The following is a 24,316-nucleotide window of genomic DNA, read 5'->3' as shown; positions in this document are numbered from 1 at the left end:
TCATGTGCACCTCTGTGATCTGTACTTAGACATAACTGTGTTTTCAGCTAAATCCTTATGCTAACATGCTGATGTTTAGCAGGTATGATGTTTACCCTTTTCTCTATCTTAGCCTAGCACATTAGCGTGATTCATTCATTCATTTATTGTCTGTAACTGCTTGTCCTCGTAAGGGTTGCGGGGGTGCCAGAGCCTATCCCCACTGTCACTGGGCGAGAGGCGGGGTACAGGTCGCCAGACTATCGCAGGGCTATGTTAGAAAATAAACAAAAAACCATAAGTTGGCAATAAACAAAAGTGTTGAAAAAATGTATAAAAATTTAGAAATATATGTCCGTATTTCTATAAAAAATTATCCATAAAAGTTAGTTGTCACACAGGCTCCACCCTCCAATGGACTATATGGGTAATACACTCCTTCAATTATGAGCATCCAATGACCCACTGAAATTTGCATAAGTAGCTGGTTAATCAAAATTTGCCTTCATCGATCTGTCATCCTTTTCTCCTCAGAACAGGAATTAGCTACTTGTCTGTCCATCCCTGCAGTTTACCACCTGGATCGGTTGCCCCCTAAACTTCTCCACTGTGGTAGCCAAGGTTATAAAGAAGTAGGCCGGCTAAGGTGACTAACATTAGCTAGTCAGGATCCCAGTGGCTGGGTTGACATTACAGTGGCACAGTGTGTTCATTCATTGGGCTCCACCCACTCTACCCATAGAGACCAGCAGAGAACGCAGCCAGCAACAATTATAAAAGAGATGTCTGTTAAATTGTTAACAGGACAGCTCAAACCTCAAACAAGGTCAATGATGAATCTTTCTATTCTGCAATTTTTGAGGAGGTTTTATTTTTTGTAAAACTTCCCCAGAGCCAAGAAAAGCTATTTAAATATCTATGATGTCATTACAATAGAAAGTTTATAAGCTGAGCTGGAACTTGTGGTAGGGGTTAGATGGTGAGACCCAACTGTACATATTCAGTTGGCAGCATACCACGGAAATAAACCCCGGAAGCTAGAAAAATTTTTGTCATGTGCACCAGGCTAGCAACTACATTGGAATGAATAGGCGCCATCTTTGGTCTGGTATCCAGGTATTACTGAAGTCTATGGTCCGCATGTATTCAGGTAGGCATGTCTTGATTAGCCAGCTACTGTTATGCAAAATTCCATGGATGAATATATGCTCATAATTAAAGAAGTATTACTCGCAAAGTCCAGTAGAGGGCACCCGCATTGCTAATAGAACTAGGGTTGTAACACCATAACCTTCGATGGCTTGACAGCACATATTGTTTTCTCTGGGAATTTCAAGTTGTGAGTTGTGTTGCTCTTTTCTCCTTCCTCCGAATGCCCACCTGCTAACTAACACTGCTCTAGAAGATGTGAACTAACCCTGCAGCTCTTTAAGTGATTTTCCTATTAACATGATGCAATATTACTGTGAATTATCAGGTTTATTGCTCGTATTTGTCAGGGAGAAAACACATTGCATGTATTGGTGAGCTACCACTTTAATATGAATAATCAATATTGAAAACACTTAATTACTCAACAGTAAGTTCAAAAAATTAAAACTGTGTTCCAACATCCCAAGGACACTTTAAAAGCACTGCCCTAAAATATTTTTATTTTATCATATTAGTCAGGTGTAAATGCGGCTTGAAAAACTGTATTTTTCCTAATGATATAAAGTAAAACATTTAAAAGAGAACGTTAGCTGCAAGTCCTTGAGAGCCTGATACAAACTTTTAATGAGGTATCCTGTAATAAGGGTTTATAATTGTAACTAATGCTTTATAAATGGTTATCAGCCATTAACGGTTGCTATTGTAGATCAGTTAAAGGTCACTAATGAGACTATTTTGGGTCGTCAGGTTGTAAAAAAAAATCCCAAGTGGTATCTTTATAGTGTATCGATAATTCTATGCATATCAGAAAATTCCACACACCTTTTAATATTTAAGCTGGGGAATTTTTTAGGTTGAACAGTCCTATTTTCAAGTCATGTTGCCTCATCATTATACAATCGGCTCCACTGAGCTTTTAAGAGAGCTTGTCTTTGGTAGAGAAACTAAAAGGATGGTCAAATTAGTGGGTATGAAATTTTTGAAACCTTCCCATGCAAAGGGTCTAGGAGCAATGGCACGGCACTAATTATACCCTGAGACAGAAGCCTTCTTACTTGTGAACATCCTTAAAACAGCATTTCATCATGAGGATCAGGGTTTAATGACTGAGCCGGATAAAAAAAGACGAAACGCAGCAGTGAAAAGGCGGCATCAGAGAAGGAGAGAGAGAAACTTTTATTGTTAATGACTGGCTACAGTCCTGGTTGTTCCTCGAAAGGACACGACTGCTGCAGACAGCGGTGACTCAAGAGAGAGGAATCAGGGGGGCTGGCTGTCCTGCTTTTTGCTACCCCTTTCATGTCTTTTGATGTGAAAACAAGAGAGAAAAGTTCAAAGAGGAGAGCCAGCTTTATTCAAAGGTGCCTGTCTCCGAACTTCTGCTGGAGGAGCCGGTCTGCTAATATTTCCTGATTTCGTCAACTTTTGTTAAAATTGGGTGGGGGGGGGGGGTGCTGGGGGGGGTTGTTGCTGTTTTGCATTTTGAGTACGACTGATGAGGTGAGCCTCCGTGCCAGACACTTGATGCCAGATTGTACATCCCCTCCGAGAGCGCACAGACTTTTGAAGGTCTGTATTTCCCTCTGACTGTTTCATTCAGTATGTTGTGATGCAGGAACAGGAGGGCAGCCATGTGTAGAGATACAGGCACTTTACTCTTCCAGACAGCTGCTGGAATGAGTGTGAATTTATCAGCCAGTCATCTGTGCCATGCCTCTGCCCACTCCCCCTCTTTCCCCACCCACCACCAAGAATTAATGACTGCCTCTCCTCATTTGCACCCAATCATGACCAGGATGCCGAGGCAATTGAAAATGTTTACTCCAATTGCAAAAACCCTCCATGTTCCACAAAGTGGCCTGTTTTCACTTTGATGGGATTGCTAATCACAGCAACGTTATTTATGTGTGTTTTGAATTGGAGATGAGCCTAGGCTAGGATATTGGAGGGGGACCAACCTTGCTTGGGGCTGCTAAACCTTATGGAGAATTTATCTATCGCGTTCCCTTTCTCTTAGTCCAACAGATTGGGAGCAGAATAACCTTGCTTTGAGGCTGCTCTATGTTGCTGTTTTGACTGCCAAATATATTACTTTTACAGCGATGAAATAAAATAGACATCAAAACACTTCACATTGCTTTTGCCTCATCTTGTGCAGCACTTAGTGCGCGTGTAGAGGAGCTCCAGCAACACTTGATATCATTACAAATGTACACACTTTAGCTCTCCACATCAAGATTATTTTGATTTGGTGCCCATGATCATCTCTCACTTTATTTATTTTATTTTTTATGCAAGGAAGTGACTAATCACTGGCTCTTCTCATTCCTAAATTCATTCACCAACCCAGTGGTTCGCAATCAAGTACTTGGCTGCGTTGCTACCTGATATATGATATGATTCAGGAGAAAAAGATTAATTCATATTATATGGCTTTAAAGCCTATTATTAAATCCTATCATGTACTTAATAATATAGGGCAGTTTGTCTACGCTTATGTCTGTCTTCCCTCATCATTTTCTGTTCCAAGAACAGGATATTGATTTGAACTATCACACCCAAACAAGAATTATTTAAACATCTGATGATTCTGCTCGCTAACATTTACTGACAATGCAAGCGCAGGAAATATTGTGCCTTAAATTAAAGGTGAGGAAGTCAGGGTTGGATATACGTATATATGACTGGATATCATGTCACAGACCTGCAATTATTTGTTTCATTAACTGTAACCACAATATTTCCCCTGAACTTACCTAGTTTTAGATAAATGCAAATTAATTTTGTTAAAAAAATAAAAAAAAAATAAAGATAAAGCAATGTTCATCATATCACTTTTGAAACTAAATTTTTGGGGTGCCCAGTTGCTCAGTTGGAAGAGTGGGCGCCCCACGTACAGAGGCTATGTACAGAGGCTATGTCCTCGCCGCAACGGCCGCAGGTTTCAATCAAGGCAAAAGCCCAAAAATAATCTTTACATACACACACACACACACACACACACACACACACAGGCACACACACACACACACACACACACACACACTTTTCCACATATTTTTTGATCATTCCACTTCATAAGATATAGGCTCATGATATGCTGGGCAATCCAAGGTTACTTGTCAGCCATATATGGCCGCAAATTTGCAAATTTCTTTATTCTTCTTGCAGAGAGTTAAAAAATAAGACTGATAACACTCCCATGTCAACTGGATACCTAAGTGTAGGAAGGGCCTCACTTGTCCAAAGGCAACAAAGTCCACCTACCAGCACCTCTTACAGTCATTAACACATTATATCTGATTCATACAATTTGTACAACATAAGAAGTATAAAAAGGAAACAGCCTGTTTGACAAATGAACACAAGGCTGTGTTGCCTTTTATAAGTGGCCAACAACCATTAGCTTAGCCAGATAGCTAAGCTAACCAGCTAAACCAACAGGCTGCTGGCTGTGCCCTTATGTTTAAACAGACAGATAGCAAAGTGGTATTGATATTCTCATAAAGCTTTCTGCAAAAAATGTTTAACTGTTAATCCAAAGATAATTAAGTTTATGTGCTATAAATACAATATTTCCCTAAGTTTAACTTTATTGTTGATACCATGCACAAATATCCATCGTCACTCATTACCTACTTGATCTGCATGTGCTGTGTTCCTCTTACTGATACAACTAACAAGTCAAAACGAATAAAAACAGTTTGAGGGAATATTTGAGAGTTTTTACAAAGAAGGCAAGACAAGACAAAGGCATAATGTGTAACATATTATCCAATTATTTGATGTGTATTTTGGACAGGACGAGAAGCACAGGTCTGCCCCTCTGTTTGCTTTTATCTGAATAAATTGTAGGGTTGTACCCAACACCGGAATTATGTCAATGAAATCAGAATTGGCTGTTCAATACAAGTATTTGATGATTCATTTTGTTTTCCATACAAAGTTTTAATATCTGAACAGGCTCCACTGGGACGTTCAGTGTGAGAGTAGTGTAAAAGTCAAAAGCACCCACTCCGCAGCAAAATCTGAGGACCAAAACGTCCCAAGAAGTAAACTGCACAGAAAAAAACGACTACTCGACTTAAAGCAATCTCAGTCAACTGAGGGTCTCCGACTGATGATTGTAGTCTCCAACTTTCAAGGGGCAGCCCAAACTAATTTATATTCACCCTCGTATGTACACTAATTCCCTGTAATTCTGCCCCTAGTGGCTCTTGGGAAGAACTCTCCTGTTTACGGAAAACACTGAAACAGAATCATAAATTGTAACCTTCTGCTGTGCTATTTAATATGGTTCATTTGCCATTTTTCACAATTTAATATTACATATTGTCAATGCAGCAAATATAAACTGTTTAATGGACCTTTAATGGGCTGCAGTGTGTACGTTTTGGTCATAATCTGTGTCTGTTTTTACCCATTACCTCCCCTTTGTCCTGAACCTGATCCCTGGCAGCAGAGTGGAATGAAATGGGTAGTTCATTGCATCAGACAGGTCTGAGGAGCTTTTTCTCCACAGGAGGTTAATTTCTTATTGCTTGCCGCATTCACAGAGTTCATTTTGAATCATGTTAGTTTGGCTGTCTATTCCCATTATCACTATCTGAAAATGCAGGTGTTTTTTCTCCTCCACTTTGTAAATGTCAGAATGCAATAGAGGTGTCTGACAACTCGGGCATGCAAATGTGCTTTTGATGTTTTCTTGGGGCTGCGGCTGGGAGTGTTGTTCCTCTGCTAGTGTGAATCTGAGGCATTAAAACGTATTCACCATTCTCCTTACACTTTTTTTGGTTCCTACCAGACAAATATAGCACAAGGTGACTTTTGATTCCCTTCCTCTTTCTCTTGGAAGACGGTGGGGAAACAAAGCCGGGCTTTTTGTGTGGGGGTTTGGTGTGCGAGGTGTGAGTTATGATGACAAGGTCCAGGGCCTGTCTGTGGCAACAATGCCAGTGTACAGAGAGTGACTCAGATGCTTACAGCACTGTTATTCCTTGAGATACAGAACAGCTGAGCACACGGAGCACACATTGGTCACATGGAACCTCAGATGGAGGGCTCTGATAAAGCTCAACCATAAACAGCATCCAGCCCGACTCATCCCTCTCTCCTCTCTCTGTTTAACCCCCCCCACACACACACACACACACACACTCCACACACCAGCCCATATCTACTATTTGCCACTTTCTTACACTCTTTGTCTCTTTTGCTTGCTACCCTCTCCTCTCTCCCTACCTTCGTGGGCAGCACAGCTTACAGCCCATCTGGCACTGACTCACAGGGCCCACTCTGAGCTGGGGGAGATCAATAGTGACAAACATTGCACATGGCTCTTATATTAAAAGGATTATGGCAGCAACCAAACAATCTACGCAGCCTATTCACATATCTTTACACTGTGCATGTGTTTACATGCAATCCCTGTTGTAGGAAGTATAAATAAGCTGTAAATATCCAGACAGGAATGCTTGCCTGCCATCTCAAATGTAATTTTTCCCTGTCTGTATTTTTTGTCAAGTCGAAGGTCAGAACCTGGGGACAGACAACGTGTCTGTGATCGAGGGGGAAACTGCCACCATCAGCTGCAGAGTGAAGAACAACGACGACTCTGTCATTCAGCTGCTCAACCCCAACAGACAGACCATCTACTTCAAAGATGTTAGACGTAAGTGCTGGTGCCTCTGACACAATGTTAACCATGTTTCCTGAAATCTTAAGAAGTGTAAGCATGAAATATGCAAACACATTAGGATTACTTAACTATTTCCCTGTAATGGCTGTGGGAAACAGTTGTTTGCATAATTCTGTATATCTCAATCTAAAATAGAAACAATAATAGCTAGAACTTTCATTTTTTTGCAGCAGAAAGCCAAGGCTTCTGCCTTCCTTGCCATTACAATGTATACTTGCAATGATGTCAGAACATTATGCTACTTGTAGTGCAAAATCAAACAAAGTCAAAATGCCTTTGCACTCTGCTCAGTAAAATCAGCATATCTCAAAAACATAATTATGTAAAAAGTCCAAATAACCAATGGAGTGTTTGGAAATATTTTGTTCATGTTTCCACACTTAAAACTTTTGGATAAATGCATTTTGTGTGTTTATTATATATTATATGTTCAATGAAAAAAACGTCAGACTTTTGTGGGGGGTTTTAAAATTTTGACAAAATTTCAATACTGTAACAATTACTATGGTTTATTGACTAACATACTTTTCGCTGAAGTTGTATAGATTTTAGGAATGTGAAGCATTTGAGGATACTGCAAGAAATGACACCAAAATATAAAATATGCAAGCATTAGTGGACCATTTCTATTGAGTTCAAAGGGTTAAAAGAAAAGTGTTTGACTCTAATTCTAATATATTTTTGCTTCACACCTAAACTACTTCCACAATGACTTTAAAGGGAAATTAAGGACATTGTTCCTATGAGTTGTAGCAAGTTTTATTGAAGATGTATGGACGCAATAAAATGTAATTGAATGAGATTTTAAAAAGATAGTGAAAGCCCTAGCACTTGCCCAAACTGAGCTCTATAAAAGTCCATTTTACCTTGTAAAACATATACTTGGTGCAGTTAAGCACCAAGCTCCAACTAACATATCATTTGTTTAAATTCATTAGCTGCTTACTCACCTCTGGAGTATTGTAGAGCCACAGCCTATGCTACACCAAATCTAAACTGATACTGAAAGTTTGAATATTTATTTATTTCCCATGCTCTTCAAACATTAGTTTGAATTTGGAATAAAAAATGTTTCAGTCCTATTTTGCATTCATATCTTTATCAATTAGAAAATGTTTTTTTCAAAGTTTTTTCAAAGTTTTTTTTAAACTTTATTCACTACGATATACAAAGTCTTTTCCCAAAACATAAGCAAATCATTTAAATAGTTTAAAATCAAACCAATTTTTATTTGTTAAAGCATATTTCTCACATCCCCATGTCCACATAATCTGTCTACTTTTGAAAGTTGTGCAAATTTCATTACATTTGTGAGATAGTGGTGCACGTTTTACTGTCAGCTTTTAGGGCACCCTGTACTAGAGGAATCTCTCAGGTATTGGCATTTACAGTTCAGATATCACCTCAAGATCAGCTCCAGCTTGAGGTTAAATGTGATTCCATCTGCCCTTGACTTTTTGGTTCTTTTGCACAAGTCATTAAGCTCAGAATGCGGCAAGATTAATATGAGATAATACACAGCGCTACCATAATGGGAATACTTCTGTGTCCTTGTCACTGTTCGATTTTACGATAATCTCTTAGATTAGGATATTGAACATTATGATTATGCATGAGCATATGGGCTACTCCTACTTCTACCGAGTTTTTGTCTCTGCTCTTTTTTTTTTTTACTTGTTTGTATGTGGGATCTGAGCCAAGACTCAAGGTGAACGAGAAACACCCTTCATTTCAGTCTATATTGCATCCCAGCTGCTATTTCACACGTCGAGGTAGCGAGACGTGTGTTCCATTTTCTCTCTTGCAAAGAGCATCAGGGGAGTTTGAGTACACATCTTCGTCATATTTGCACAAATACCCAAAGCTACCTGAGAATATGACAGAGAGGAACAGATTCCTAAAAAGCAAAGGTCATGTTGTGTTCTACATTTTAAAAATATTTATTCGGACACCTCAAAGTAGATGGAAACTGGAATTATGTCAGTTTAGAAAAGCAACTATGCAGAATTAGCTCATACATCCCGGTAACGATCAATGTTAGCTCAGTACTCATAAGGAAATCTTTCCACTAGATTCAGACAGCCTTTTTCTTTTTGTTTTTTATCACGCCGCTCCAAAATGAAAAACACATCACTGTATCCGCCTTAGTTAATGCTGTTCCATCTCCAATTACAAAACACAAAAGGTTTTGTTTTTCTGCAATTAGATCTAACTTTATGTCAGATTTCTGACAGGTGGATTAAGTGTTATTGTTTGAGGTCCTCTTAACGGGGTCCAGCAAACCCCATGGCAGCCCTATTCTCGGCTCTGTTCCTAAAGGACTGCTGGTTCTGCGGGGACCCCCCTCAGCCAGTGGCATTGTTACCTGTCAACAGGGCCGCTCGACACAGTGGCACATCTTTGTATACAGGGAAGTAAACAGCAGCAACATAGAGACACACCAGGAGCTACAAGAACAGCAGCTACAAGCTAAGCGGCAGCCATGGAAACAGATTCAGACACACAAATACCATACAAAATGCACCTTTACAGTAGCAGTGAAGGCCAAATAAACAAATTTGTATTGCAGCAAATAAAGATGAATTATGTCGTAGGTATGGAGGCTAAGCGAGTGTTGTTGGGATGAGGTATTTATTCTGCCAGATATATGCGAAATGACATGTAATTTGGCAGAGTTGTCATCTGAAATGGGAAGAATGAGCTTTTATCAGCTGAGGTGGACCTCTATAGACGGTGCTGCAATATCACACCATTACTTATTCACTGCATCTTTCCACAGGAGTTGCCTGACTTTGTGCAGCAAAGGTTTAATGTTTAAAGTGACACTCCGCCAAAAGACTTTCCTTTTAGCATCAAATGCATTCGGTAAAAAAAAAGCTGAAAACTCTGTTTCAAATAATAAAAGTATTTCTTTGCATAACTTTGAGTCATGACTAAAAAAGAGACATCAAAGTTTTCTCTCTTTAGATATTATTTATTAAGAGTTTAGCACTCAAAAACTCGGCTTATCTGAGCAGATTTGATCAACAGCGGTCCTGCGATATTAGCTAATAACTCCACATCAGTCATCACATATTTGACTGGTACCTTTTCTAGCTGGCACTTCCCACTTCAAACCAGTATGAAAAGCCAAAACACAAATACCGAAGTCTCTCATGTGAAATAACCCAAACCATTGTAAATTTGGCAGAAAATTGTGTTCATGTAGCACCCAATCAATCGTAGTGAGAAGCTGATTGAGAAAATAGGTTTTTAGGGCCTTTTATATGATTGCAGAAAGTTCCATCATGAAAATAATAAAAAGCTACTTCACGAAGAACAGTAGCTGTGCAGCCTGAATATACACCAGCTTTTGTTGGTTACAGTGGATTCCCACAGTGGCAAGGTTTCACTTCTCTGCCCGGTCAAATGCCCAGTGGTTCACCCTTGATCTGCTCTCCTGAGGGAGATGTCTGACTAATAACACGCTAAATCTTAACCACATTTACCAGCAAGGTGCTGCCTAATTATAAAAGATGATGTAAGAGTGGTGACAGTGAACCTAAATGGTAAAGTTGCACCCAGAAAACAAAAACAAAATGATGAGCTTAAAGTCACTATACAGCTCCATAGAACTGAGGTGAAATGCAGAAGCAGGTGGTTTTTAGTGGTGGGATTGGGTGACACCTTTTTACATACATACATATGACTACATAAATCATGTGATTTATTGTTTTGTTTTTTTTTCCTAAAATTGATTAATTAAAATATGGCCAGAAACATTTCTACCATGGGATCTTCAGAGCTTTAAGAAGGGCAGAACAAAACAAGCTAAAGGCATTAGTTCATTTAGTTACTTGACAGTTTCACAATCCATTAATCCAGGGTTTGTACAGAGCCTTAAATGGTCTTATGAGGTATTAAATGCACTAAAATAAAATGTCTTGTATCACTTTTTCAAACACCTAAAAGATTTTATGAATTGGTGTTTTTTCTGACATTAGATTGTACAATCTCAAAATAGTGATTGGAAGTGCATATCCAAGAATATTGGCTACTTGCAAAAACTTTTAAAAATTAAAGTCAGATTGGAACTGAGGCAGAAGAATCCCACATGCAGAGTGAGAAACGCAAAATGGCCAAGAAAACTCTCCAACAAATGCCAGGTATTTCCCAGTTCTGATCTACACTGCCATGCTTAGTTAGTGTTTTAGATATTCTAAAAATGCTGCCGAAAAGATCCAAGTAGAAGACCATGAGAAAACAAATTAATATTGATAATTGGATTGATATGGATTATTTGTGACATAATGTGTAGATAAATGAATATAGATGTACCTACAGATCAGAGAGTTTTCCAATCAGAAAAAAACATGTTTCACTTAATGGGTAAGACTGAGCCACATTAGAGCACAAAACTAAAATACTTGAAGATGATAAAAAGACAGGCCAAAAGGAAAGTCCTAACGTGTGAGGACCCATTGACCAGCAGGCAACTTAGGTAAAAGAATACGGCTCAAAGAAAGGCTGTTCATAAGAGGACAAGCATTACAGCTGGATCGTCAGCCAAGTAGATCATCTAAATTTTTTCTGGACAAAATATGAAATGTTTAATGTTAAAGAAAGTCTTAAAAACCTTAAATCTAACATGCCTATAAGCTGTAGGAACACTGTAATCAATTACAGGGTTTCCCAGAGATTCATTTACTTGTGGTGGGCCACCACAATTAAAACATGTGCTCCCACAAATAGATTTCTATTAAAATATATAAACCCGTTATTTATTGCACGACACTCTAGGAGCGCCGAGCATACTGTAGTTACCAGTGTGTTGTTGCAGAACACCAGGCGCAGTGAAAGTGAAACTTAACCGTTCATTGTGCAGGGTCTAAAAGTTTGCATTCACTCACTTCTCAATCTGCTTCTTTATCAATGTGATCATCTCTGACCGGATCAACTGATCAATTATCCATGCCGTGACTCATACTGCTGCTGAGATAAGAAATTACTCATTATGAGTTCCTCCTGTACTCCATTCAAGGACCCAAAGCAAAAACTACCAAAGAGTTACTAGTTTCAGCTTCGTGAATGTTACTATTTTCTAGTTTTGTTAGTCTTATGATATTTTATAGACCAAATTATCAATGGAGAAATCAATAAATAGATTAATCTCTCATGAAAATATGTCTAAACACTGACTTATGAATACTAGATACGATGCCCTCTTCATGCTGTTTTGTAAGCAGTCAGCTGGTTATGAAACTGCCTTGTATAAACTCTGCTGAGTGTCTCAGAAGTGAAGGGTTTCCCTCCTTAGCAGGTGCTTCGGCTCTCAAAGTGCATCAGTGTCATTGTTTCCCTTTGAGGAAAGACTTCCAAAGAGCTCTCAAATTATATCGGGGGATGAGGTTTCATGTTGACACTGCCCCGAGACCTTGGGTAATGATCATGATGCTAAGTGCAGAGCCTGAAGGGAATAACAAACCCCTCACGCTTTAAACAGCGGCTGAATAGAGTTCGTTAGCTTGACAGATGCGGAGAGAGAACTTGATAAAGAAGGCAGGTCAAAACATCAAAAGGGCTCCCAATCAAATCAACCAACGCTGTTTATGTAAAAGAGTGCTCAGGGATGAGGGCTGACCCAAATGAAAAGCAGAGTAAAAACTCAGAGAGAGATGGTTAACCTAGTTTGACGACATTAAAAGAAAAATTCAGCCAATCCATACTGGCAATGGTATACAGATTCGCGACTACTTTTGATTTAGAGTTTCAGGCATCCGACCCTCTCTACCTCTGCACTGTGATTTAATTCATTATGTATGTTTGAATGCTTTTTCCCTTTTCTGGAATATGTGAGTTTGATCCATCCATCCATGACCAGCAGCAGCCCATTTTAAGAGTTCCTAGCTTGTTAGGAGTCCTCATGAGCACTCTTCACACTTTCCTGTCTTTGCGAGTGCTCCGTGGACTGTAAAGCTACTTTATAAATCAACTTGTATGAATCATTTTTGAAACTCACTTTTCTTTTACTCAATTAAGGAGAAAGCCCACAAAAGGGCAGCGCCACTCTCCCCTGCCTTATCTCTGTCTCATTTTCTCCTCGCCTCTCCTTTGTCTTCCTCCATCCCCTCTCTCATTCTCACCCCCTCTTCTTTTCTTACCCCGTGTCTCACGTTTGTGTCCCTGTACTCTATATCCTCACTGTCTCTGTCTCACATGTATCCCCACAGCTCTGAAGGACAGCCGGTTCCAGCTGGTGAATTTCTCTGACAACGAACTGCGGGTGTCTCTGTCCAATGTGTCACTCTCCGATGAGGGACGCTATGTGTGCCAGCTCTACACAGATCCTCCTCAGGAAGCCTACGCAGACATCACTGTCCTGGGTAGGTGTGAGGGTGCATGTGCGAACCTCGCACACACACACATCACACCCCTCCATGCACACATTTTTATTGTATTTCACTCTGATGGTGAATAATAGTAATCTTTGATCCTGTTATCTTTAGCAACTGAAACAAAATGTCAGCCAATTAGGCTCTCGCAGTGCTCAACAGCATAACGAAAAGGAGCAGATGCTGAAACCGATGGCTCAGACCATGTTGGTTTTGGCAGCTGTGTTGACTCTGTGAATCCCGGTGAATGTTGACTTGGCTGCTCCAAACGATTCCCTATTGAGAGTCAGCTGTGCCACACTTTGATGCTTTGGAGTGAAATTACTCTAGTTAAGCTTTATTATACATGCAGACATCCTGGGGGATTGAAAGGAATTAAAAGCACTTTAAAGTAATTACTCTAGTTGTACAATTGAAGCCTAGCTGCAGTATTTTCTGAACCAAGGGTTGAATTGAAGAGTTCTTGAAATGAACACCCCGCTGACTTTTCTGCTTTCAAGAAACTGGAGTTCAGCAAGTTTGATGCAATGAGTAATGAAGGACAACTGTGCCTTATCCTCCTCTGTGTACATTTCACACCGATGCAACCATGGAATGTAATCACATACTGTATATTTGTATAACTAGCATACAGTGTCGGGTAACACTTATAATGAGGGTACGAAATACATGCACATCTGATGAATAACTCACAATTACTTAAAGGGACAACCCCCAGTTACTCAAGATAGTCCACAAATCTTGCTGTGAGCAGTTAGGATCTATTTTCTTATTAACATCTGCCAGCTAATATTACAGCTCAGCCAAGGAGGACACCATTAATGTTTTTGTCTTACGCAAACCTCCATGACAAGATACATGTCCCTTCTGCACATTAATACATATGCACCAGTATGTTTACCTCATTATTTGAAACTTTGGCCAAATTTAATATGAACATCTGACATTGTGACATTTCATACAGAGTATGAGAGAAAAAAAGCAAGCATAAAAGGTCCCCTTTAACTATCAGTCCAACTACATGATGAATCAGTCCATTAAATGTATAGTCATTTTAATAAACTATGATTTGATCCTGGTCACAAAGATATATCAAAGTATTGATCAAAACATTACATTTTCACATAGCAATATGAAGTCATCAAACCAGTAGTCAGATGCAAACATCTACATGTTGTTACATGAGTCTACAGCCCTTGTTTATGTTTATTTAAAAGTCTTTTTTTAAACAGCACCCAGCAGGTGCTTAACTATGGACACAAACTCATAGTATTTTGATCATTTCTTAACGGTGAGAAACAGGAATCCATGCAATACTTTAACATTTGTTTTGCATCCTTATTATTAGGTCTTTTGTGTATATAAATGTTGTTTTGGTGTTTTTCTGAATCACTGCTGCCGTGGGTCAGTCCCGCCAGGCAACCCAATCATTGAGAGCCGCGAGGATGTGGTCAGTGAGGGGAACGAGACGGAGCTCACCTGCACAGCCATAGGCAGCAAGCCAGCTGCCTCCATCAGATGGATGAAAGGGGAGGAAGAACTGACAGGTCAGTAGAATAACAGCCTTTCCCAGTTTGCTTCACATGCTCCAGGCCTGTCCACTTCCCTACATGTTCTGGTCTCTAGAGGCGCTTCATCTGAGAGCAAAACTTAGTTCTCCTTTTAAACATTAATGTGTGTTGTACTGATTATGTTACTGTATGGGAAGTCCTACAGAAAATAATCATGCTTGGCATAGCCTGCTTTCGATCTTTTTTTTTTTTTACACGTGAAAAATCCCCTGTTCATACGGCTGAGCTGCTTGTTGAGCTACAACACGTAATGATCACAGTATGCATTAACAAGAGCTGCAATCCAGGCTCATGTTATGTTTCATATAAATTTGATAAGGCATTTGCCTTAAAGGCACTAATTTACAAAAATGCGTGTTTAGATTTAAAATTGCTTGAATATTTCATGTGGATATACATACATACAGTACATCTCAACTCCTGATTGAATTCTGTTTTTAAAACAACCCTAAATCTTTTTCTGGTCACCTTAACCCATCAATACATGGTAAAATGGTAATGAACTTGCATTTTGTCTTCATTTCTGTGCCTTGGGACGACTGTAGGCTGCTGCAGAGAGGGGTACATAATCTTGGGTGGTGAAAAATCCTTATTACCTCTCAGTTATGATTAGGGGTCATCAATTATTCATTACATACTTATTGTACAGCAATGGGGGATATTCATTTTAGTCATATCGTATTTACGCAAAGTGGATATCTCTGGGCTTGTTGTCAAATTATATATGTATTAGAATAGAGAGGATTCATTTGACTTGTTGAGAGATGAAATATTTAGACAAGAGCGAATCTGAAGCTAAATGCCATCTGTGCCTCCAGTGCTCCCTACAGGAGTCGAAGTCAATTTCTGTTTATGAGTTGTCGAGTGTTGTGTAGGGAGGAGGGAGAGACAGCAGGATGGTTAGATCAGCGAAATGCCACTGACATGCTGAGTAGGGCTAATCCATAGTGGCAGTGGATACATAAGGAGAGCCAGAGAGTCACGTCCTCCTGTACCCCAGGAAACACAAATCAGTACTCATTATAGACACGCTAAACAATTCATTAGCGCGAGCACGCATTGAGATTAAAAGGCACACATCACACTGGTTTTAAAGGATCTCTGTGATCATGTTTGTCTTAAGTCCATGTAAAGCCGAGACAGCCGTAATGGCAAGAAAGAAAATGTGCTGGCTGATTTAAACACACTTTTAAATTGGCCGAATTGGTTTTGCAACCATTTATCACGCTGGCAGGTAGAGGACTGATGGGCTCCGGCCTGAGAGCGAGTCAACACACAAGGTGGCAAAATGCTTGTTTGCATAAATGACAGCTGCTATATTACTGAAATGTAGTGGAGCACCGCGCTCGGCTGCTACTGCTGCTTGAGTACAGGAGGAGATTCGTTAAAATGTGTGCATGATCTTGTAAAACTGCATGCAGAAGATGTTATCAGCAGTTTTAGTGGTTACTAGAGGTTGTTCATTTACAAATATTTAGTTTATATATGGTAGAATGGTCTTGAAAAACACAAAACCTTTTTATAGCTCTCCATCATTAAAGTGATATTTAAAATTCATCTTTGAAAGATTTTAGATTATAAGAATTAAAAAAAAAACATTTTCCCAGCCGCTTCACAAATGGCTGTGTTCATATTTTTTTCCTATAATTGTCCAAATAACATAAGAGTTTGAGCAATTTTATAACATAATAATAAATAAATAAAAATTCTAAATTGAAGAATTACTTACTTGCTTTTTTCCTGAGCTTTCACTCTTTTTCATCAAATTCAATCTTCTCACATCCAAGCAATTTCCATTCACTAAAATGGCTCTGGATGTGGTCAAAATGAATAATTAATAATTAATAATTAAACAATTAATAATTTTAGGATATTTTATCACATTATAAGAGCTGCGTCTGTAACATATAAATAAATCAATTTTTATAAATGTAGTATCGGTACCACTTTTCTCAAAAAAAAAAATGAAAATGTAAAAAAACTATCCTTTATAAAAGATTAAATAAGCTGTAGTCCATGTTTTTATTAAAAGTTAACAAATCATTTACTGATGCTTTATAGATAATCCAATAATAAGAAAAAGGTTTAGGTTGCCAGACTGTGGAAAAAAGACACCTCAAACATGACACACAAGCTCTTTTATTCATTAAGACTTTCCACAACCTGGCAACCTGAAAGCTGATCTTATTACTGGTTTCTGACTAATTACTAAAGGATTAGTAAGTTATTCAATACCTATTAATTCAGCCATTAATCACAGAGTATAAACTCTCTCTATAGGTTGTTAGATATTGGTACCAGATTATTTAACTTTAATATTACACTGAAATTTAAAACGCATGATTAAAATCATCTAATGACACAACTGTTTACCCATGCTGAATTAGCGTGTGGAACGAGTTTAGCCTCTATATTATCTTAATGTCGAAGTCAGTTTCAAACAGTTTGATTTTCAGTGTGATGGCAGGCAGAAGACTCGGGTTAGAGACTGACTGAAAGAAAATGTCACCCTGAGAAGAGGCTACGCTTGATTGCACTGGGATTGATCAGTGGTTGATGCTCACAAGAGCGTTTGATTTGACATCTCTGCTGCAACACTCAAATCTCCTCTGCATTCAGATTCGAGTCCTTCCACGACCTGATCCGCAGTTGTTTTCCTCATCAGGGCTCGGATGACACTGATAATTGACAAGCGTTGGTTGGCCTGTACAATGATAATGGCTCCGTCTGTATGAGTCTGATCTTCAAAACATGACTCAGGACTTTCAGAAGTTTTTTATAAGAACTGTTTTTCATATTCAAATTGTTTTGGAGGAAAAATCATGACCAAAAATAATTGACACTAGAAGTCAAATTAAGGACTCTCTTTTTTTCATAACAGCTCAGAGACAACAGCAAGCAAAGCTATTTTTCTGTCCTTGAAATGTGTTTTGCCCATCCCTTTGGTATTTTGTATGGTGCTGAAGTCAAATGAGAGGCACGACATCATGGGACTGTTCTACCTTGTCATGCAAGCAGGGCAGTGTGAGGGCTGCTCCGTTTTTTTGCACGAAATCAGCAGTGATGGTAGTGTTGTCCAGCGAAAGTCACTTTGAAAGTCACACATGTAACTCTTCTGCCGTTTCTCTCTGAGGTGAGATAAACACACTTCCAATACAGACTGCAGACAGACAGTGGATAGTTTTTGCTAGGAAACTGTGAAAAGAGTATTCAACAACAAAATTCAATAGTGTTTAGGAATCAGAATATCATGACAATCCATAAACAAAAGTTATACCAAAAGTATTATAAAAATGAGTAAGCACAGTAACAAACTGGATTAAAAAATGTGTTAATTAGCTGTCAAATTATTGACACTGTGCTTCATGTCAAGAAAAAACAAAGAATTACCAGTGAAAGATTATCATTACGTTCTCACTAGAGGTGACTAGAGGTGAGTGTGTTAAAATATTGTATTAATACACAGATGCAAAGTATCATTTTTTTCATTGTATAAATTATTAGAATTCAAAATACATCTTCAACTTTTGGCAGCTTACTAGAATAATAAAATCAATTACATGACTTTGGTATTTGCTTATTATCTGTACTGCAGAGATATTCCTTATGAGCCTCTAGGGGTTTGTTAATCTCACCTGCCCAACTATCCTCTTTTGTTGTTGTATTTTGGTTTTCTTTTGTGCAAATAAATCCTAAATCTTAAATGGCCTTTTCAGTTTACAAGATACCTTTCTGCTGCAATAAAAAATTGTTTAAGTGAGACACTATCCTTTAACCTTTATCTTATTAGATTTAACATATGTTGACATTTTTTTCCCTTTGGAAGCATAATTTACAGTTGGAAAAAAGGGTTATAAATTGCAATACTCAGCATATCACAAAATGTTTAAAATCTCGATAATACTGTGTTGTGACTTGAGTATCACTATAATATCATACTGTTGGGTCTCTGGTGATTCCAGCTTCTACAAAACAGCTGTGATCAGCTGGAGCAGCTGTAGATAATGCTCCAACAAGCAGATAAAAGATGCCTGTCAATATTTACTTGCTAACAGATCTGACAAAGTGACACATGATTCAACTGGATCATTTATCAAATTTCAGTAAAATTATGGTGATAACAATTCTACAGGTTTCTGTTGTCCAAATGAATGATCCTGAACAAGCTGTGATTAGAAGCTGACAAAATTAGTTTTGTTTGACAGAAATGAAGACTCTGATGTAATTTAATGTGCAACAGTGGATCACAGAATATCCATTTGATTAGCAGTGTATTTGAATGACATCAGCTAACAGGAAGTAAACATGAACTGAGGCTAATGTCTAGCAATGTAATTCCATTGAAACGGTCTATAGGGGAAACGTTGTAACAAAGGGATGTTTGTAACAGCGCCACTTTTACAGAAGAAGGATGGCCTTGTAGGAGAGCCATGTAATTGATTTACTCATGACCTTGCACAAGAAATTTCATAGCTTTGTAAAGAAGTGTGCAGATTTTACAGAACACACACGCTGGGCAGTTTATCAACGCTGTGATATGAGACTGTACTGCATAAATTTGGATATCGTAATACTGTAGGGATCATCTTTTCCTGTTTTTTAAAGCTGCATTAAAGTAAAATGATGTGTTTCTTAACTTATATGACTAAATGTTTTAGGTGTCTCTACTCATTTAGTCACCCACATTACTAATGATTATGAATGAAAAATATCAATGTGCAAATATTGAGTAAAAGGACCATTTGTCAACAATATATCAAACAACATTTGATTTGCACCATATCACCTGGCCCTTATTTTAATTAGTGCTGATGAAGTTGTTATTATTATAAATAATTAAGTTGTTTCTTAGATGTGAAGCATTTCATCTCTGCTCATTTCAAACCGCTGAGCTGCCGAACCTCGCAAAACAATAGCTGACAGGGGCGGGGATGGTTGTAACACCTTTCTTTAAAAGTGTTTCAACTAACCTCAATGACAACTAGACACATTGCATCTATCTCTCTTAACTCATTTTTTTCAGCAAGCCAGGGTAGTTGGTGAGAAAAATGGATAGGAATGTGCTCTGCTTGCACACGTACTAAAATCTGCATCAGATGAGGTGAGGCAAGGAAAGGCAGTAAGGTCTGTCCCAAAAGAATACTGTGTGTGACACTGGGCTGATACTGCAAGAAATTACAAAACCTCAGAAAAAGAGGATCGACACAGCTGTCCTGTGTGGGTTATCACAGCAGTCAAAAAGTCTTCTGTGTGCAGCAAGAGGAGGTCTTGACTGGTTACTTGACTGAGACAATGGACTTTTAAACTCACTACATGTGAGGTGCATGCATGCTATCATCTGATAGATACCTGTTAGTGAGTTGGACCTTAGCAGGAATTAGTTAAGTATATGTATCCGTTTTTTTATGTCTATTTTTTCTAATTGTGTAATATTTAATTCCTCACTCTTTTTGTTACAACTTACCCTGGTAGTGGGACAGGTTGTAACACTGGAAATCATTGTTTTTGACAGTCATCAGTTGTCCTCGTAAGGGTCGTGGGGGGGCTAGGGGGGCTATCATCGGGCAGAAGGCGGGGTACACCCTGGACAGTTCGCCAGACTATCGCAGGGCCGACACATATAGACAGACAACCATACACACTCACAGTCACACCTAAGGGCAGTTTAGAGTCACCAATCAACCTGAGCTGCATGTCTTTGGACTGTGGGAGGAACCCGGAGACCCTGGAGAGAACCCACGCAGACACGGGGAGAACATGCAAACCAGGGACACACCTAAGGGACCGAACCCAGTTGGACCGGGTTCGGTCCCTTAGGTGTGTTCTCTTGCTGTGAGGCAACAGTGCTAACCACGACGCCACAGTGCCACCCATTGTTTTTGACATCAGTTAACAAATTATGTGATATACTTGGAAAAGTGATAAGCATTTGTAACAGACAAATAACAGATTTTGTATTTTTTAAAAACCTGCACCAACTTGGCCATTTATTAAACATATGTGTTAACCAGTGACCCAAATATGACCCACAAACTGGAGGTGAAAGTTTCAGAAAATGACCATCACTAATAACAACACACATGCTGCTGGACAAATTGTTTTCTATTTTCACCAATTACCATAACATATATTATGCATTTTCTACGTAAAAAGTACAAGATAGCCATCTTTGAGTGGTTACATCTTAAGAATGATCTTGAACACACAGCTATTATAGGTGGTGTGTGTACATGAGCACTTAATTGATGTACCAGAAGTTCATATTTAAAGGATGTGGACAGAGAGACTTTTGGTTGCTTGTCGTTTGTACATGGTGTTAGGCCAACATATTCACAGAGGGAACTATTTCTAGCAGACATTATGACCGGAGAGTTTTAAATAGGTCGGCCTTCTACAGATTTTCTTGGTCAAAAACTAGATAACAGAAACCTGAGCACAGCAGCAGTGTAAATAGAGCTGCTTGCTGTGTGAGAGGGACAGAGTGCAAGACAGAGAGAGAGCGTGGCAGGGAGGGATGAAAATCAGGTGGAAGGTGGGCTATTGCACAATGTTTCTTTCCAAACCATCTGAACTGCAGGTCACCTCGTGGGACCTTTGGGCGGCTGGGCAACAAGCGCTTCACTATTACTTTGTGTCAAAGTTTGAGAGCGCTAAAGCAAAAATTCAGCAAGTTATAGATGCTGAGACAAAAAGTGTTACAACCATACCCAGTCTCCCTGATTAATATTAATGATTTCAGCATTTTCCCCAAAACTGTTTGCTCTATATAGTCTTTTCCTGCACCATTTCAGTAACAGTACTGTGATTGTAATGAGACCATTATTGTGACTGTCTGAGAGGATAATGACGCATCATCACTCCCCTCCACTTCATACTCCACTTTGGCGCAGGTGCCCTCAGAAACACCCTCACTGACCTCACAAATGTGACCCAGTGCTCCGCTTAAGTCTTTGTGATTGCACAATAACAATAGAGTTCTTAATGTGAAATGTGTGTCATTATTTGCCATCAGAGAAGACATCATTGTCCTCTGAGAGTTGCTGCTGATCATCAGGCTCCACTTTAACTACAGATGGTTGGGATTAACTCATTTAGTGTGTGTCACATTAATGCAGAGCTTTTTAGAGTGAAGTCAAACAATAAGTAGACACTTAAAGGGGCAAAAGACATGTATAATAAATATTTTTAGACCTACAGTACATTATATGTTCTACATCCTGAAATGTCTTGACTCATTTTGGGCTTCAAAGTGTTTATAAATAAACTGTTTGCCAGCCAGTACTTTTTACCATCTGAATAATTCTGCAGCAAGATAATCACAGTGTCTGAATGAAAGCCATTTATTTTTAATGCACTCCCAACACACTGTCACACTTTTCATTCCTGCTGTTATGATGTTAGTTGCTCTTCTCCAACAGTCAGTGTTCTTTTCAAACGGCCTCTCCTCTCACCGCAGTTGGCAGAGTGGTCAAATTTAATGCTCTCATGCGCACTGACCACTTACCTATCCTAGTGCTTTAAATTTTATGTAGGCAGGTCTTGAGTGGGTGAGTGTGTGTTTCACGGGGTTAATATCCATCAAGAGGCCACATATGTGTGTATTGGTGATCATCAACTGTGGAACAACAGTGTTTTGCCCTCCCTGAGTCCAGCCGGGCTCCCCTGTGACAAGGCTGAAATGGAAGTGTGCTGCAGGTCAGAGTGGGGCTGTAATTATTTCCTCACTTCATTAAGTGCGAGTAAACCATCACACTCAGCACTGCAGCTAATGCGATGCCCCTGTGGCATTGTAATGCTCTCTAAATGAATGCCCCTCTGACAGCCTAGGGCCTAGTGGGCAGCAGATTACTGCAGGGTTAGCCCCAACAATGCTCAACCCTCAAGCTGCAGAGGCATTCATTATCAGGCTATATGACCCGGCCACTCCTCGCTGCTCTCGTCAGAATTGAAGGCCCCGGGCCCTCCTGATTCCTCTAAAGTCTTGCTCGGGCGCCGCATCACTAAATCATAAATTAAATGTAAATGCCATTTGAAACTACTCCACTTTGACAGGTAATGTACTCTTAATAGCTCATTATGCTCACTCCAGCTGCAGGATTTGAGCTTTTATTTTTAACTCTTGAGTTGTTAACTTTTTTTTTTTTTGCTCTCTCGTGCTTGTGGTGTTTTTCTAGGTGAGACAACAATTGAGGAGACGTATGACAGGATGTTTACTGTCACCAGCCGGGTAAGATTTTCTGTCACCAAAGAGGATGATGGAGTGCCAGTGGACTGCATCATTGACCACCCAGCTGTAAAGGACCTCCTGGCTCAAAGACACTTGGAAGTGCTATGTGAGTGACCTAAAACTGTACTTTTTCAAGCAGTGAACAATCCCATGGCCCCATAAACAGTCACAGAAATTGTCACTAGCTTTAGCTATTTAGGGCCACTTTTTTTTTTTGGATAGGGCTGTGGCATTTGTTGATGCTTTATTCACATCAGGGTATGTGCATGCTCTCTCTTTCTCTCTCCAAGTTTAGATCATTTCTAAGATCATGTGGACGCATTTTTCAAAACCATTGTGCACAAAAAGTGTGTTCGGTGGTGGTGGTGGGTGGGTGGGGGTCATTATGAAACAGGCTACATTTTAAAAGAGTGACAATAAACAAAATGTTTATTTTTGGGTTTTAATACATAACGGTGAATATTTTAGTTAAAAAATAAATTGAGGTTATTATGGTTTATATTTACAATCAACAAAATTATTGCTGGTCTCCATGCCTGCCTGGTGGCAAATCCCCTAATTAGCAATAAGATTTGCTGACAACAATAACAAAATTAGACAACAGTATAAAAGTCAACTTTAAATTGACAAAAAAGTGCATAGCTAAAAAATGTAACAGCTAACATCTCAGGAAGCAAGCTACATTGACAAGATTCTCTTACATTCTCAAGGACCAGACAAATGCTGCTTGGAGAGAGTTGAAATCCCTTGTTGTTATTTCTTCTTGGAATTTAGCTCAACTGACCTTTCAACTCCAAGGAGACCAAGCTTCCAGAATAAACAGCTTTTTTTTTCTTTAAAAGTTATGTGTATTGTTAAACATGACTTGTATTAAGTTTTCTAACGAGAATGTAAGTAAATATATACAGTCACCACAATGGACTACAAACTTTTGCTCAGGTTCAAATGATGTTTGCGTTTTTTTAAATGGTGCATTGATTGAAGAGGTAATACAGGCAGCCTTACGCTGTTAAACATCAATGAAAGGTTAAGGTACCCTTTTGTTCTCTGTGTAGAATATTAATTTCTTTTCAGATAGACTACTGTTTTGTCTGACCTTTCAAGGAAAAAGAGAAAGCTTGACTGAAATCACTTGACATTTTGGTAATCTTTGGCTAGCATTGATAAGAAGAAAAAAAATCTTTTTTGCTGTAAGGTACTGCAGACTTACTGGATGTCTACTGAGCACATTATGGGATCATCATTTCATCCTCCCCTATGTTTCACTTCTGGCTGTTCACTTTTGCCTTAACTAGAGGCATGGGGAAAAATCCTGTTT

General features: G+C 39.0%; 1 protein-coding gene across 4 annotated transcripts in view; it reads left to right on the top strand.

Annotated features, from left to right (window-relative positions):
- Nucleotides 1-24,316, top strand: part of cadm1b (cell adhesion molecule 1b) — a 170,892-nt gene that overhangs the window by 119,727 nt on the left and 26,849 nt on the right. For all 4 annotated transcript variants that reach the window (XM_088079049.1, XM_042486746.2, XM_042486747.2 and 1 more), the window contains 4 exons: nucleotides 6,656-6,802; nucleotides 13,039-13,191; nucleotides 14,610-14,747; nucleotides 22,946-23,104. In XM_088079049.1, coding sequence (XP_087935175.1) covers nucleotides 6,656-6,802; nucleotides 13,039-13,191; nucleotides 14,610-14,747; nucleotides 22,946-23,104 — 597 coding nt within the window. The remainder of the gene's footprint in view (nucleotides 1-6,655; nucleotides 6,803-13,038; nucleotides 13,192-14,609; nucleotides 14,748-22,945; nucleotides 23,105-24,316) is intronic.

Source organism: Plectropomus leopardus, chromosome 6 (assembly GCF_026936395.1).
Source record: "Plectropomus leopardus strain MGB_pleo_1.0 chromosome 6, ASM2693639v1, whole genome shotgun sequence".
In the NCBI taxonomy this organism is placed as follows: Eukaryota; Metazoa; Chordata; class Actinopteri; order Perciformes; family Serranidae; genus Plectropomus; species Plectropomus leopardus.
This window is presented reverse-complemented; position numbering and strand designations above follow the sequence as displayed.